Source organism: Mastigoproctus giganteus, chromosome 8 (genome assembly GCF_048544385.1).
Source record: "Mastigoproctus giganteus isolate SK-2022 chromosome 8, ASM4854438v1, whole genome shotgun sequence".
Lineage (NCBI taxonomy): Eukaryota > Metazoa > Arthropoda > Arachnida > Uropygi > Thelyphonidae > Mastigoproctus > Mastigoproctus giganteus.
Genome location: NC_143582.1, coordinates 131,953,972 through 131,970,606, shown reverse-complemented (window position 1 = coordinate 131,970,606; position 16,635 = coordinate 131,953,972). Strand labels below are relative to the sequence as shown.

At 39.2% G+C, this 16,635-nt stretch overlaps 1 protein-coding gene across 2 annotated transcripts in view; it reads right to left on the bottom strand.

Annotated features, from left to right (window-relative positions):
- The window catches only part of LOC150081824 (ATP-binding cassette sub-family C member 8-like), a 1,084,700-nt gene that overhangs the window by 427,987 nt on the left and 640,078 nt on the right, over positions 1 to 16,635 (bottom strand). For both annotated transcript variants that reach the window (XM_090378918.1, XM_090378919.1), the window contains one exon: positions 10,818 to 10,887. In XM_090378918.1, coding sequence (XP_090235044.1) covers positions 10,818 to 10,887 — 70 coding nt within the window. The remainder of the gene's footprint in view (positions 1 to 10,817; positions 10,888 to 16,635) is intronic.

Genomic DNA, 16,635 nt, shown 5'->3' with positions numbered 1-16,635 from the left:
TCAGGTTTTGTCAGAGGTGGGAGCAGTGAAGAACAGAAGTTGCGGCCAATAGCTTTGGCAAGAGACGAGAATGCTCGGCTACCATAAGGGCTGTTTCATATCATCTAAGTTTCTTGCAACGACCGATTAACTGGTTAAAATAAATTTATTAAAATAAAAATTATATATACATAAGATAAAACAGAAATAAAATATGATAAGATAAAAGAGTTAAAAAATAATCTAATAAAAGCATTAAAATACATAGTAGCTTTAAGTGCCTCTTCATCAGCCAGTCTGTGAATCGTGTACTTCAGTATATATTGATGGTTACAATAGCACAAGTCAGTTGGGCATATTCATGTATCATGAGTCTGGTGTCGGTAAAGCAGAATTATGTACCCTTGATGACTGCCAGCGCTCATTCCCTGCAATACAGTACATTCTATAACAGTGTAAGTGTACTCCCCTCAGCCGATTCATAGTACTATTATCGGTAGCTGGTGGCTATGTGTAGTGCTTCAAGCCACGAGCGCTGACGGTAATCACGTGAATAGTTGACGATTTCAATATCCAGTTGGGGATCAAGATTGTGCTGCTCAACCCAATAATGTCGGCGACTGCACAGTGTTCAAAATTAGTGGTTCACAGAGCCACCTCATGCTCAGAAACCCGATCTTTCAATTTTCTACCAGATTCACCTACATAACACCCCCACGATCCGGACATGTAATATGGTATACGGAACCACTCCGTAAGAAAGGAGGAACAGGTGTTTCACCTGTTCACCTTAGAAATAATAGATTGTAATTTTCTCCCTGGAAGTTGCACACATTGTATATGATGGAGACGCAAAATCCTAACAAGACGTTCCGAGACGCCTGGATAATAGGGGATGTAGACTGTAGAGATAAATTGATTGATGCGAAGTGGGTTAGATTTTGTAACAAATTTGTGAGCCTGTAGCTCACATCTATCTAGAACATGAGGCGGAACATGAGCCGCAATGTGAAAGCTCCACCCTAATTTTAGAAATCTTCACTTGCCTGTCACCAGTCGAACTAGAGTGCATCCAATCACGGGAGAATAAAGTACGAGCAGTGCTACGTAAATCACCAGGGGTTTGCGCAGAACCATAATTGGTAAATTGGCCTGTGCACATTGGCTTCCTAAAAACGGAAGTTACTAAACACAAATCCACGCCTTGGATTAACACATCCAAAAAGGAAGGGTATTATCAACCTCTAGTTCAATCATAAACTGAATGACGGGCGACAGGGAATTGAGATATTCCAGTAGCCCAGATTCTGATCCCCGGGATGCAACTGCAAAAATATTGTCAACAAAACAACACCAGAGAGTGATAGGAATAGGTAAGTTCAATAAAATTTGACTCACAAGTTCCTCCTTGGCAATATTGCTACGATAGGACTAACAGGGGCACCTAAAGCTGTGCCCTGTATTTGGCGAAACAGAGAGTCATTGAACACATGATCACAACCCCCCTGTTGAACACAAATTGAGAGCAGTACAAATATCATTTGTAGAGTGTGAGGTTCTATCTCCCAATGTGATATCCCTGCTCAAAAGACGTCTCGTGCAGACAATAGCCTGTTATCAGGAACAGAAGTGAACAGATTAACCACATCAAAGGAGACCATAACCTTGCTCTCAGAAATAATAAAATCTTTAAAAATACACAGAAAATGCTGCGTATGTAGGTGTCTGGTAGAAGATTGAAAGATGGGCTTTATGTGCATGAGGTGGCTCCACAAACCGCTAATTTTGAACCCTCCGCAGTTGCCAAACATTATTGGGTTGAGCAGGACAATCGTGATCCCCGATGGGATATTGAAATCGTCGAGTATTCACGTGATTACAGCCAGCGCTCATGGCTTGAAGCACTACACCTAGCCAACAATAATAGTACTATGAATCGGATGAGGAGAGTACACTTACACCCTATTATAGAATGTACTGTATTGCAGTGCAATGAGTGCTGGCGATAATCACGTGTACATAATTCTACTTTACCAACACCAGACTCGTGATACATGATCATGCCCAGCTGACTTCTGCTATTGTGACCATCAATATATACTGAAGTACACGATTCACAGACTGGCTGATGAAGAGGCACTTCGCTTCTAAAGCTACTATGTATTTTAATGTTTTTATTATATTATTTTTTAACTCTTTTATCTTATCGTATTTTATTTCTGTTTTATCTTATTTTATTTCTGTTTTATCTTATGTATATATCATTTTTATTTTAATAAATTTATTTTAACCAGTTAATAGGTCGTCGCAAGAAACTTAGATGATATGAAACAGCCCTTTTGGTAGCCGAGCATTCTCTTCTCTTGCCAAAGCTATTGGCCGCAAAGCTATTGAAGTAATGAAATTTTTGGATATGGCATACACATGGTAAGAATATACCTAAATCCTTGACATTATTATTAATAGCCACATAGTACAAGGAAGCATGGGGCTTATGCTGCACTAGTCTGAAGAATTACCCTAAGAGAGAGAGAGAGAGAGAGAGACAAAACAAGAGTCAGAAGTAGAAGGGAATCACCCAGAAAGAGAAGAATGATGATATCCAGCTCAGGGCCTTGGGTGTGCCAAGTCCATACTCACCAATCATATCGTGGCCTCGACAATGCTGTACACTCCCCTCTACTCGAACTCCCTCCAGTCATTATCTGGCAGAGTAGAGGTAGCAAGGTATCTGATCCGGAAGCCTTCTAGAGAGTTATCAATAGGCTTGGTCCGGTGTACTAACTAGCATCCGGCCTGCAAACACCGTTTTAGAGCTGTACTCTTGAAATGTAAGGAAGGATCTATCTCGCCACGGTGTTCATCCTAACCTCAAAGACATTAATCCTACTCCATGATAGAAGAGATTGTTTGTTATTTGGTTTTTAGAAGCATTAGCAACTAAGGCCATATTGCTCCGGGAATATGCTGTGATCATTCCCTTGACCTTTCCGCATCCTCCGTATTTGGTGGTGACGGGCTCGAAACCCCAGTCTAATCAAGAAGTGATGGAAGAGATGGGGAAGCGTTGACCAGAACTTAGCTCTGGAAACTAAACATGGGTTCCACCATTTCAACCCTCCAATAAGCAAAGTGGTGGTATTGCACCGGTTGATGAGAGTCATCTACCACCTAGTATTTCCTGGTAACACAGAAGGGCGGCATTCCTCCGTGTGGTGTGGGCACCACACCTCGACCCCTGCTTACATTGGTTCACACCTGGGTGGTCACCCACAGTGTACTTGCGCATGGGGGTTATACCCAGGATTACTAACAGCCCCACTATCGAGAAGGTGCAAGCAGAGGATTTGGCTGTCACAGACAGTCTGGACTTTGCCGAAATTGGGTCCACTTGACTTGAGTGTCACCCGAATATCAGTTCCATCAGCATTTTAGACTCCTATGTAGCAAGTACAGCTTATCGGGCATATTTGAGAGAATGTCTGCAACAACCTCAAGGACCCAAGTTCATCCTCACTTTGAAGTATGACAATATTGTGTTTGTTTTCATCAGCTACAGTTGCCATACTAGAAGTACTTTGCTTCTCATTTTAAAGTTCCTTTTTTCAACCACATATCCATGGTCATTTATTTTAATAATAATATTTCGAAATTCTGATAATTATCAAAAAAAATTTATTCAAGGAAGTGAGTTTAGTTATGATATCGGTTCGCTTTCCTCTGTTTGTTGTTTGTTATTTGGTTTTTAGGAGCATTAGCAACTAAGGCCATATTGCTCAGGGGATATGCAGTAGTCATTTCCTGACCTTTCTGCATACTCCGTAATTGGTGGCCACGGGCTCGAACCCCGGTCTAATAAAGAAGTGCATCCCCCTCTTCCTCAACCCGTGTACTCCAGGCTAAATTGCATAGGAATGGCATATTAGATCACTACATTGCTTCTTTTTCATAGATATCATGATGTCTACATACTTCGCTATGCAAAATAAAGTGTTCCATGGTCAATTTGATTATTAGTCTATTCCAGAATATTAATAACCAAAAAAAATTATGTTAAAAATATTAATTACGTGTTTTCATGAAATACCAGTGTTCTGCAGAATGCAGTTTGAGAAACATTGTGGTAAACCTTTCTTTGAATGTCAAAAAAAAAAAAAAAAAAAAAAGACCAAAACCTTACCCTTTAGATGCCACAACTTTTGGTTTTTTTGCTGTTGGTGATGACACAGACTTCGAAACAGAGCTGTGTTTCTTACTCCATGGGTTAAAAAGCTAAAGCCATGTCTCAGCTACCGTAGTCACCTCGTTTCTCTTACTTCTTTCTCTATGTTTCTAAATTCATAGACAAGCAGTATTTTAGTTTATCAGTTAACTATTCCATGCGCTGCAAAAAGAGCCTGTGGCCAACTAGTTGCCAAACCAAACTGATACATGAGATTTAAAACATAATACTGAATAACTTTTGAATGAAAGACTAACATAGACAACAAGGGAAGAGAAAAAATATTTGATACAGATACTCCCCTATTTAATATCAAAAGTACATTCCTATGTCTCTAGGATATGATAAATTGATAAACGAAATCCAGAGGAAGTTTTATAAGTAATATTAATGACATAGGGAAATAACCTCTCATTAACAGCAATAATTGTACTAAGTCCTTGAGGGTGTCACAGACATTCTCTCAGATATGCCAGACAAGCTGTACTTGTTACCTGGGAGTCTAAAACGTTGATGGAACTGATATTTGGGTGACACTCAAATCAAGTGGACCCAATTTCGGCGAAGTCCGGACGGTCTGTGACAGCCAAATCCTCTGCTTGCACCTTCACAATGGTGGGACTTTTAGTAATCCTGGGTATAACCTCCATGCACAAGAACATGTGAACCAACGTAAACAGAGGTCAAGGTGTGGTGCCCACACCACATGGAGGAATGCCACCCCCTCTATGATACCAGGCAGTATTGGTGGTAGTTGACTCTCATCAAACGGTGAAACACCACCACTTTGCTTATTGGAGGCTTGAAGTGGTGGAACCCATGTTTAGTCTCTAGAGCTAAGTTCCGGTCAACCCTTCCCTATCTCTTCCATCATGCAGTATGATTGATGACTTTTGAGGTTATGATGAACGTCATGGCGAGATCCAATATTCCTTACATTTCGAGAGTACAGCTCTAAAACGGTGTTCACAGACTGGCTGCTAGTTAGTACACTGGACCGAACCTATTGGTAACTCTCTAGGAGGCTTCTGCATCAGCTAGTGTATAATCTTGCTACCTCTATTCTGCCAGATAGTGACTGGAGGGAGTCCGAGTAGTGTGCATGCGGGAAGCATTGTCGAGACTACGTTATGTCAAGAATCCGGGTATATTCTTACCACGTGAACGGCATACCCAAAAATTTCATTACTTCATACAGCATGTCCCACCCACTTTTTCTTACTATTGAATACACCATGAATTGTCAAACTAATAGAGCAAGCTTATCTGTGAAAAGATCTAAACCTCCCAAGCACTTCCTAATTCATTTCACAAATATACGTATTCTCAATTCTAATCTTAACAATGTCCATTTCCACTTGCAGTCTGCCAAACCCTATGTACTTTTTCTAACAGAATCTTAGTTATCAGTTGATTCAACTACTGCTCATCTGAGATGCCCAAATTATTCGCTGTATGATTCCTTTCACCTCAAAGGTGGTACTTGTGCATATGTCCACTACGATATTCCCTGACAGAGACTTGGTAATTTGGAATCTCCTCTTTTTGATCTTCTCTGACTTAAAATCTCTCTACCTCATTTTGTCAAATTCATCTGTTGTCTCTACCGTTCCCCCAACTCCAAAAAACACTTGGAGCTCTTTGACTTCCTCTCTTTGCAACTTGACTTTCTCCAGTCCAACTTTCCTAACGGTGAGGTAATTTTCCTTGGTGATTTTAATGTTCACAACTCCAGCTGGCTTCCGTTTTCTAGTCACACCAACCCAGCAGGTCGAGATGCTGAGGCTTTTGGAATTACTAATGACCTAGCACAGATTGTTCATTTACCTACAAGAATACCGGACAGCCAATACGCTTGATCTTTTTCTCACAAACAACCCTTCTAAGTACACGGTCGAAGTGAGAGGTCCTTTAGGCACTTCAGATCACAACTTGTTGATTGTCTCTTCTCCAGTGGAACTATTATCTCATGACTATTCCCAACCTCATGTTGTTTGGCATTACAAGAATGCAAAATGGGATGACCTGCGAGACTTCTTTTCTTCTTTTATTTGGTCAGATTACTGTTTCAAAACTTCTGATGTCAATGTTTGCTCAGATTGTGTCAGTGAAATTATTCTTGCAGGGATGGAATCCTTTATCCCACACTCCACTTTAAAATCTCATCCTTTATCTAAACCTTGGTTTTCCAATAAATGTGCTAAGGCTGTTCAAGAGAAGATTGTTGCATATCGTAATTGGCTTTTTTCTAATTCTTCAGTTTCATTTTCTGCCTACACCAAAGCTCGCAACAATTGTAAAGTAGTTGTTAATCAGTCCAAACTAGAGTTTGAACAGGCTAAGAGTAGAAAACTTGCTTTTTTTCCTAATGGTAGCCGAGCATTCTGGTCATATTGGCTGCAACTTTTGCCCATCTCTGCTCGCACCACTGTCGAAACCAGATGGTTCTGTTGTCACTTCAGCCAAGGATAAAGCTGACCTGCTAGCATCCCATTTTTCTTCCAGCTCATGTATTAATAATCTTGGTAAAACACCTCCCACCATTCCCAACACGCTCCATTCAATGCTTCCTGTGTTCTTCCGTTAAAAGGATATCAGAAGGATTTTGATGAATCTTGATGCTAAGAAAGCTCCAGGTCCTGATGGTATTTCTCCACTTGTTCTCAAATCCTGTGCTCCTGAACTTACTCCTATTCTTTGCCACCTCTTTTGACTTTTTTATTCCAAGGGTGTTTTTCCTTCTGCTTGGAAATTTGCTCATATCCAGCCAGTTCCTAAAAAGGGTGACAAATCCCTCCCATCCAATTATTGTCCCATTGCAATTACTTCTACTCTTTCTAAAGTAATGGAGAAATCAATTAACCGCCAACTCTTAAACTACCTAGAAATCTTCCGGATGATCAATGATCGCCAGTATGGATTCTGGCTTATGTTACCCATTTATGGACTAATTCAATGGAAAGGTTTGGTGAAACACAAGTAGTTGCTCTTGACATCTCAAAGGCTTTTGATCGTGTTTGACCTAAAGGTCTTCTAAACAAGCTTCCATCTTATGGTTTGCCAACTGTTTTTAGTAATTGGTTATCCAGTTTTCTCTCTGATAGCTCACTAAGGGTGATGGTAGATGGCCCTCTGTCTTCTAACTTCTCCACTAATGCCGGTGTCGCTCAAGGTTCAGTTCTTTCCCCCACTCTTTTCCTCTTGTATATTAATGACCTTCTTCCATTGACTGGAAATCCTATCCATAGTTTTGCTGATGATAGCACATTGCATTCCACTTTCCATTTTGAGAAACCTTGTCCAGCTCAGTCAGCTTCAACTTCTCGAAAATCTGCTACCAATTCCTTAAATGCCGATCTTCAGGTAATTCTCCAGTGGGGCAAAGACAACTTAGTTGATTTCAACCCTTATAAAACTCAGTCTTGTCACATCTCGCAAAAAGGATTCTTCTTCTGCTCCTATGCTTATCTTTAGTGACACTCTGATTTCTAGGCAAAATGATATATCTCTTTTGGGGATTACCCTGACTTCTAATCTCTCTTGGCACAAGCACATTACAAATATTGCTTCCTCTGCATCTAAATAACTTTGTTTTCTCTTTCGCTCTCTGCGTTACTTTTCTTCCAAACAGCTGCTCACTCTGTATAAATCACAAATCCGCCTTGCCATGGAATATTGTTCCCACATCTGGGCTGGTGCCCCCAAAACCTCTCTCAGGCTTCTTGATTCCATTCAGAAGAGGGCAGTTAGGTTAATTAATGATTCATCTCTAACAGAGTCTCTCCACTTGCTTTCTCAAAGACGTACTGTTTCTGCTGCATGCCTCTTCTACAGATACTTCCTTGGGCACTGTTCTTCTGAATTGGCTTCTATAATTCCCGCCCTCTCTTTCAAAACAGTCCGAACACGTGCCGCCACCAGCCAACATCCATTTACTGTCCAACTTCAAACCCACAGAACCAACTTTTCATCTTCCTCATTTATTCCTTCAACTGCCGTTTTCTGGAACAACCTTCCTTCATATGTATTTCCTGAAAATTACAATCTACAGAAGTTCAAGTCCAATGTCAACAAATATCTTCTTTCATCTTCTCAACCTCCAACCCAAGCATAGTACTGAGTACTATAGGTTCTAATACCTCTCGTGTTTGGAGTTCACATAAAAAAAAAAAAAAAGGAATAATCAGAGCATGATAAACCTGTACTATATGTGTGGTTATTGTTGTTGTTATTTGGCTTTTAGGAGCATTAGCAACTAAGGGCATATTGCTCCGGTTATAAGCGGTGGTCATTTCCTGACCTTTTCACATACCCAGTATTTGGTGGTTACGGACCCTAACCCCGGTCTGATCAAGAAGCGTGTGCTACACACTCCTGCCCACCTGGCTACGGAGGTGCCTATATGTGTGGTATTTTAGTCTATTCAAGTCATGAATACATGGCATAGAAGTAATGTGCATCATCTCAAAGCAGGATGTTCCCTTCACAGTTGTACCATAATAATGATAAGGAGGAAGTGGTTCAAAGTTTCATTATTCTAAGCTAACTTTTTCTATGAAAACTGACAATCAAGAATTTTTTTTTACCTCTTGGAGAGCAAGAATGCTTCCACTATGTACCAGAAACCAGTTCAAAATGTTAGCACAGAGACTCATTTCTTGTCACAATCTAATTCAAAAAAGTCATTGTTCTCTTTTTCATAGCTGAACTAGTGCTTAAATGATTATCTATTCAAAAGTTCTTCTCTTCTTCATTTGGTAATCTTGGATTATGTAAAATCACATGGTTTTACATAATTATAATATGTAAAATCATGTGATTTTACAAAATGACAATGTTACAGTAATTAAAATGTGTTTCAATTACTATAAGATTGGTTATGAATTGATTAGCATAGCACCAAATTAAAAGTAGCTGATAATAAAAAACACCTAGGCATAACTATACAGTCTAACGTGAATTCTAGTGCAGGCTGCCAGGAGTGCTCATGGAGCTCTGTCAGTGTTATATAGGAACTCTGCTAAGAGGGATAGAAAGTTAACTATTTCATTGTATAAAGCAAAGGTTAAATCACATCTTGAATACTGCATACAGATGTTGTGGAAACCTCATTTTAGAAAGGTCTAGATCTGCTGGAAAGGGCAAGAAGAACAACAGAATAAGTTCATGGGGGAAAAAAAAAAAAAAAAAAAGGGGCTCTTACCAAGAAAGGCCACAGTTCTATACATTTTAGCATCTGAAAACTGGGCATCAGCATGGTAGCATAGTCGAAGTGTATTTAAGGTATTAAAAGGGTTGAGTAACCTAAACACCAAGGTCATGCTTATGTCCCCTTGGGTAAACACACATCCAAGGGTACATAAGTTAGTTACTCGGATTAGTTACTCAGACAGTAACTAATTGTTGGAATAAACTAATACTGGATGAAAGTTAATAAAATATTCTCTTGTGGAAGTAGATAGTTTGAATACATTTCAAGAAACATTAATTAGTTTGATAATCAATGTTATAGCTGTGTTATAATTCTTATGTGTGACTAAATTAGGAATTTTAGGTTGACTTGTGAATAACAATGTAATTTCTAAAAACAGATGTAAGTTCAGGACTGCTGCTGTCAAATAAAAATCCTCACTCCTTTTTTAATGATTGGATAAATTATTAGAACAGATAGGCAAATGAAATGAATCTTTTTTCTTTTTGTGCATGTTGTATTAGCTTGCTTCCTTGCATCATTCTGTCAGTACTAATATTAAATAATAAACTGGAAACTTCCTATGCTAATGTTCAGTAGTTGAGAAAGTTCTGTACAATGTGTTGTTACCACTGCCTTGAAAGCCATAAGTTGTTCTTTTAAATTTCTTACTTTTTCTTTCTTTTCAAAACTTTCTTGACAGGCACTTTTTTGATCAGCAACACACACACACTCAGCCAATACTGAGTGTTATTATGTTATTAATTTCTTGTGATTCTTGCCCTTCAGCAATAAAAAATTGAATTGTTGCATGACGATCCATTTCGGATTCACTATTTGAAATTATGCCATATGAAAAATGAGGCATATCTGTAATAAATAACAAACAAAACAAAGTAAGTCTCATATAATAGCATGTCGGTGTGTTGGTTTAAGCACACATGTGCCCATTTCCCTTCATACCAATCAGAACTCAGACAGTGAATGTGTTTTAATTGAATAATCTGTGTACTTATCTCTTGATGTAAGATAAACTATACAATACTATGTGCAATTTCATTTCAAGAAATACTGCATAAATATGAAGTATTTTTTAAATTAATTAATTATTTTTTAATAAGTGGATGAGTATGACGTAACCATCAAAAATACGATGAACTTCAAGATCCCAAGATTGCCAGATTTTCGAGGTTCGTCATTATGCTAAGATATTGTTGGAATATTTCTTCAAAACATCTAGTTTAAATTCAAGATCCCAAGATTGCCAGATTTTCGAGGTTCGTCATTATGCTAAGATATTGTTGGAATATTTCTTCAAAACATCTAGTTTAATATTTTACATTTATTAACACCAAAAATGCATATCTTGAATAATCTGAAGTGATTATAAAAACAGAACTTAAAAAAGGTGAAACCATCACATACCTTATCAATAGTATTTATGTCAGCAGAGAATCTATTAAGAATACGACCAACAGGAGTTCCATCAAAGAAACTAAATAATATATATATAACAAAAAATGACATTATATGCATTACCTTATGTTGCAAACCTAATTTTACAAAATAATTCAATAGAAATTGAAACAATATATCTAGCACCATTAAAACTAACTGGTCTTGTAAATAATTTCTGAATTTGGAAAAAAAATTGGCACAACTATTGACAATTCAGTTCTGGTTGTTGGAAAACAATAAATAATTTGTTAAATACATTCATGCATCAAAAAGTATTACCAGAAAAGTAAAAAGTATAATACTAGAAGTATATAACTGGGAGCTGAATGCTGAATGATTTTAGTATTAGTATTTAAGGGTACAAAAGGTGATGTACACGTTGGTACTAATGATGTTAAGAACAGATTTGCAGATTTACTTATAAACTACAGGGCAATGATGAAAAAGGAAGTGTATGCTGCTCCAGCCAGAAAAAAAAAAAAAAAGAAATTCCCAAGTTACCATGAGAGTGTGTGAGAGAGAGAGAGAGAGAGAGAGAGAGAGAGAGAGAGAGAGAGAGAGAGAGAGAGAGAGAGAGAGAGAGAGAGAGAGAGAGAGTCAGAAGTAGAAAGGAATCACAAAGAAAGAGAAGAATGATGATATCCAGCTCAGGACCCTGGGTTTACCAAGCAAACTCACCAGATGTGAGCCCCATGGGGTTATAGTAGTAGTAGTAGTAGTAGTAGTAGTAGTAGGGCATGTCACTACTACTATAACCCCTGTCACAAGAAATCAAGTGTATGAGCTTAGGCAGCATCAGCGGGGGGGGGGGGGGTCACACCATTCCCTCCAAATGCCTGTCCAGTTCCTCCTTAAATTTATTTAACCTATCAACTTCCCCAATGACAGATGGAAGTTTGTTCCAGCAATTAATCACCCGCTGGCTAAAGGCAAATTTCCGCACATCAATTCTACATCCGTCTTTTCTTAATTTGAAATTATGCCCCCTTAGGTTCGTAATCTGAACAAGTGGAAGGATCCCATCAGAATTCAGCGTGCTCAGCCCATTCAATTAATCACCCGCTGGCTAAAGGCAAATTTTCGCACATCAATTCTACATCCATCTTTTCTTAATTTGAAATTATGCCCCCTTAGGTTCGTAATCTGAACAAGTGGAAGGATCCCATCAGAATTCAGCGTGCTCAACCCATTCAAGGCCTTATACACCTCAATCAGATCACCGCACAGCTGTCTAGTCTCCAGCCACTGCAATTTGCAGAACTTAAGCCTCTTCTGGTAAGAGGATCCCTTCATTCCCCCTCACCAATCTTGTTGCCCTTCTCTGTACACGCTCAAGCAAATCTACATCCTTCCTAAAATGAGGCCTCCAGACCTGTACGCAGTACTCAAGGCTTGGCCTGACCATTGCCTTATACAGAGAGCCAACCACCACCTTTCCCTGCTAGCAAAATTCCTATATACCAATGACAAAACCCCATGACCTGCCCTGGCAGCCTGTCTGCATTGCTCAGAAAACTTCATATCTGACTGCACAATTACTCCCAGGTCTTTTTCATTTTCTACAACCTTAAGTGTAGTACCACACAGTTGGTATGTTTCTCTGGGGTTACTTCTACCCATATGCAGTACTTTGCATCTGTCAAGGTTAAACTTCAGTTGCCACTTCTTAGCCCATCTGCCCAAATTATCTAGATCCTGTTGCAGTAGCACACTGCCATTACTGTCATTAACCCTGCCAATCTTTGTATCATCTATAAACTTCAACACTAAGCCTGATATACCTTCATCAATATCATTGATAAATAAACAAAACAACACAGGACACAACATTGATCCCTGTCGACTCTACTAATAACAATAGTCCACGAAGAGCAGACCATTAATTACCACCCTCTGTTTTCTCATACTCAACCATCCTTTTATCCATTGTAGCAACTTACCCTTAATACCATTCTGCTCCAATTTGTACAATAGACTTCCATGCACAATAGTGTCAAAAGCTTTCCTGAAATCCAAATATATGATATCAAAATTCTTTTTTGCATCCAGTTCCTTTGTAACCACATCATAATATCCTATCAAATTTGTCAGACAAGACTTTCCCTTAACAAACCCATGCTGTGTCTGAATTATTTCTGCAGCCTTGTCTGGATGATACTGCAATGCATCTTTAACCAGCGACTCCATTATTTTACCCGGAACAGAAGTTAAACTAACTGGTCTGTAATTACTCGTGTCAACCTTCAATCCCCTTTGTGAATTGTGGATACATTTGCACATCTCCAGTCCGTGGGGACCTCCCCTGAGTCCAAGGATGCTCTCATAATTATGGCTAAGGGTTTGCTTAGTTGCTTTGCCGCCTCTTTTAATATAACTGGATAGATCCAATCCATCCCAGGTGCCTTTCTTATGTTTAACTTCAACAATTTCTCCTCCATTTTGCTCCCAGTTATAACAAAATCATTAAGCAGCCAGCTACAATTTGATAACCTTCTGTCCTTTTCGAACCTTAATAACTCCTCATGTGGGAATTTAGATGCAAAATACTCATTCAGTTTGTTTGCTATCTGAGTAGGATCATCAATAGTCGAACCATTGATATCAAGTGGACCAATCAGATTCATCCCCTTCCTTTTAGAGTTTATATAAGTAAAGAAATCCTTGCTGTTTTCCTTAGCATCTTTTGCCAAAGATTTCTCGTAATCTGCCTTCGCCGGCCTAACCTCCTTTGTGACCTGATTACAGACTAGTTTATATCTGCCATTGGCTTCTGAGTCGCTTGATAATTTATAGGCATTCCATGCATTTTTCTTCTCTGTCATGAGTCTTTTTTTTTTTTTTTTTTTTTTTTTTTTTTGGTAGTTATTGGCGCATCGGCTTCTGTGGCCATAGTGCACCTCCTCAGGTTTTTTGCAGTACTTTGATCCAAGCCCGAGGCGGGATTCGAACCCGCGACCTTTGGGTTGCCAGGCAGGTGCTTTACTCACCTCGCTAGCCCGGTCGGTTGTCTATCATGAGTCTCATTAGTTCATTTGATAACCATTTAGGCCTAAATCTTGAACAATACTTCTTAATAGGTATGAAATGTTTAATCGTATCCACAATTAATTCATTGAATGCTTTCCACTTAGAATTTACTGTTGGTAACATCGTCAGTTGATCCCACTGTACTCACCTTTACGGAAGAAAAAACCCTTTCATTTACCCCTGGTGGTAATTATATGTTTAATTAAATCCCACATCAGTACTCTGATCACTGTCACTAATTGGGTCTTTTTATCTGCAAATTCTTAATGCATGAATAATCACTACTGATAATCAGATCAAGAGTATTACTCCCTCTGGTTGCCTCCCAAACATGTTACTCTAAAGAACAATCTGTAATAAATCCACAAAAGTCTTGTTAGCATACAAGTGACCAATCCAGAAATTCCAGTCAATATCTGGAAAATTTTAATCCCCCATTTCAAAACATTCTGATTTACTGGCCCACTCTATTTCTCGTCACAATTATTCATTGTACTCATCAGAGTCATTAGGACTATAACATACTCCTACTCTCATTTTCCCTTTCCCAGTGTTTATGTCACACCAAACTGACTCAACATTGCACTGTTGCCCATTTCAACTGGATGCAATTCCTTACATTTTGTGCTTCTTAACTAAAAGCATAACTCCTCCTCTCTTCATACCCTGTCTATCTTTTCTGTACACATTGTACTCACCAAATTCCAGTTCTGCATTCCTTATATCTGTGTGACACCATGTGTCTGCTATCCCAACAAATATTCGTCTTTCATGTCTCGACCGACACTTCAAATTCATCATATTTATTTACTATACTTCGAGCATTAGTATACATGCAAGTATACATGTACCTATCCTTATTATTAGTTACCCTAATACATCCCATATACCCACTTGTTTCACGATGACTGCCATCCATCCCTGAAACCCCCCAGCACCTTTTGCTCCAGGTCGCTACTTATTCTAATAGAAGTAGTGCAAGAATCACCTTCACCTCTGCCTGCGCCTACTCTTAAACTTTTAGTCTGTGAATACCTACAAGCTAGCAGTTTTCTGACCCACCTAACACTGCCTCGATAGCATCAGCAAATATTCTTGCACCCTTTCTATTTAAGTGTATCCCATCCCTGTAGAAGCAGTCTCTCCTGTTAACAAGCACAGACCACTTTTATGAAAAGCCTAGTAGCCTCCAAGATTAATTCACTGAAGGCTTCCCATTCAGAATTCACCGTTGGTAACGTCATCAGTTGATACTACTGTATACAATTTCAAAACTGTCTGAGACCACTGTAGTCACCTCTACGAAAGCAAAAGCCCTTCCCTTTACCTTTGATGATAGTTACATCTAAATAAATCCCACAACAGTACACTGACCACTGTCACCCAGTGGTTCCTTTATCTGCAAATTCTTAATGCATGAATATTCACTGCTGATAATCAGATCAAGAGCATTACTCCCTCTGGTTGCCTCTTGAACATGTTTCTGTATAAAACAGTCATCCAATAAATCCGCAAAAGTCTTGATAGTGTGCAAATGACCAACCCACAAGTCAGTGGCATCACTAGGTGTGCGGACCACACCAGGTGACACCAAAATGACAGTCTATAAAATTTTTGTGCAGTTTTCAGTAGAAATTTATTATTTTTTATAAAAATATTCCTGTAGTTAGTTTTAACCACAAAAACATTTTTCGCAAAGGCCAGCTTACATGTACTAGCATTAGTAGAGGCATACGATGCAAGAAAGCAAGCTTATGCAGCATCAGCCAAAAAAAAAAAAAAAATCCTTCCACTTCACCCCTCCGTTCATTCGAAATACCTGTCCAGCTGAGCCTTAAATTTATTTAGGCTATCAACTTCCACAACAAGGGATGGAAGTCTTCCACCAACCAACTACCTGCTGGCTAAAGGCAAATTTCCGCACATCTTTCCTACATCTGTCTTTCCTCAATTTGAATTTATGCCCTCTCTGGTGATTATTCTGAGCAAGAGGCAGTATCAAATCAGCATTGAGCATGCTCAAACCATTCAATGCTTTGTACACCTTTATCAGATCACCTCACCGGTGCCTACTCTCCAGACACTGTAATTTGCAAAACTTAAGCCTTTCTTCGTAAGAGCAACCCTTCATTCCGTTCACCAACCTTGTTGCCCTTCTCTGTACTCGTTCCAGCAGCTCTACATCTTTCTTGAAATGAGGCCTCCAGACCTGTATACAGTACTCAAGGTGCAGTCTGACCATTGCCTTATACAAGGGAATAATCACCTCCCTATCCCTGCTCGTTCGAAATACCTGTCCAGCTGAGCCTTAAATTTATTTAGGCTATCAACTTCCACAACAAGGGATGGAAGTCTTCCACCAACCAACTACCTGCTGGCTAAAGGCAAATTTCCGCACATCTTTCCTACATCTGTCTTTCCTCAATTTGAATTTATGCCCTCTCTGGTGATTATTCTGAGCAAGAGGCAGTATCAAATCAGCATTGAGCATGCTCAAACCATTCAATGCTTTGTACATCTTTATCAGATCACCTCACCGGTGCCTACTCTCCAGACACTGTAATTTGCAAAACTTAAGCCTTTCTTCGTAAGAGCAACCCTTCGTTCCGTTCACCAACCTTGTTGCCCTTCTCTGTACTCGTTCCAGCAGCTCTACATCTTTCTTGAAATGAGGCCTCCAGACCTGTATACAGTACTCAAGGTGCAGTCTGACCATTGCCTTATACAAGGGAATAATCACCTCCCTATCCCTGCTAGA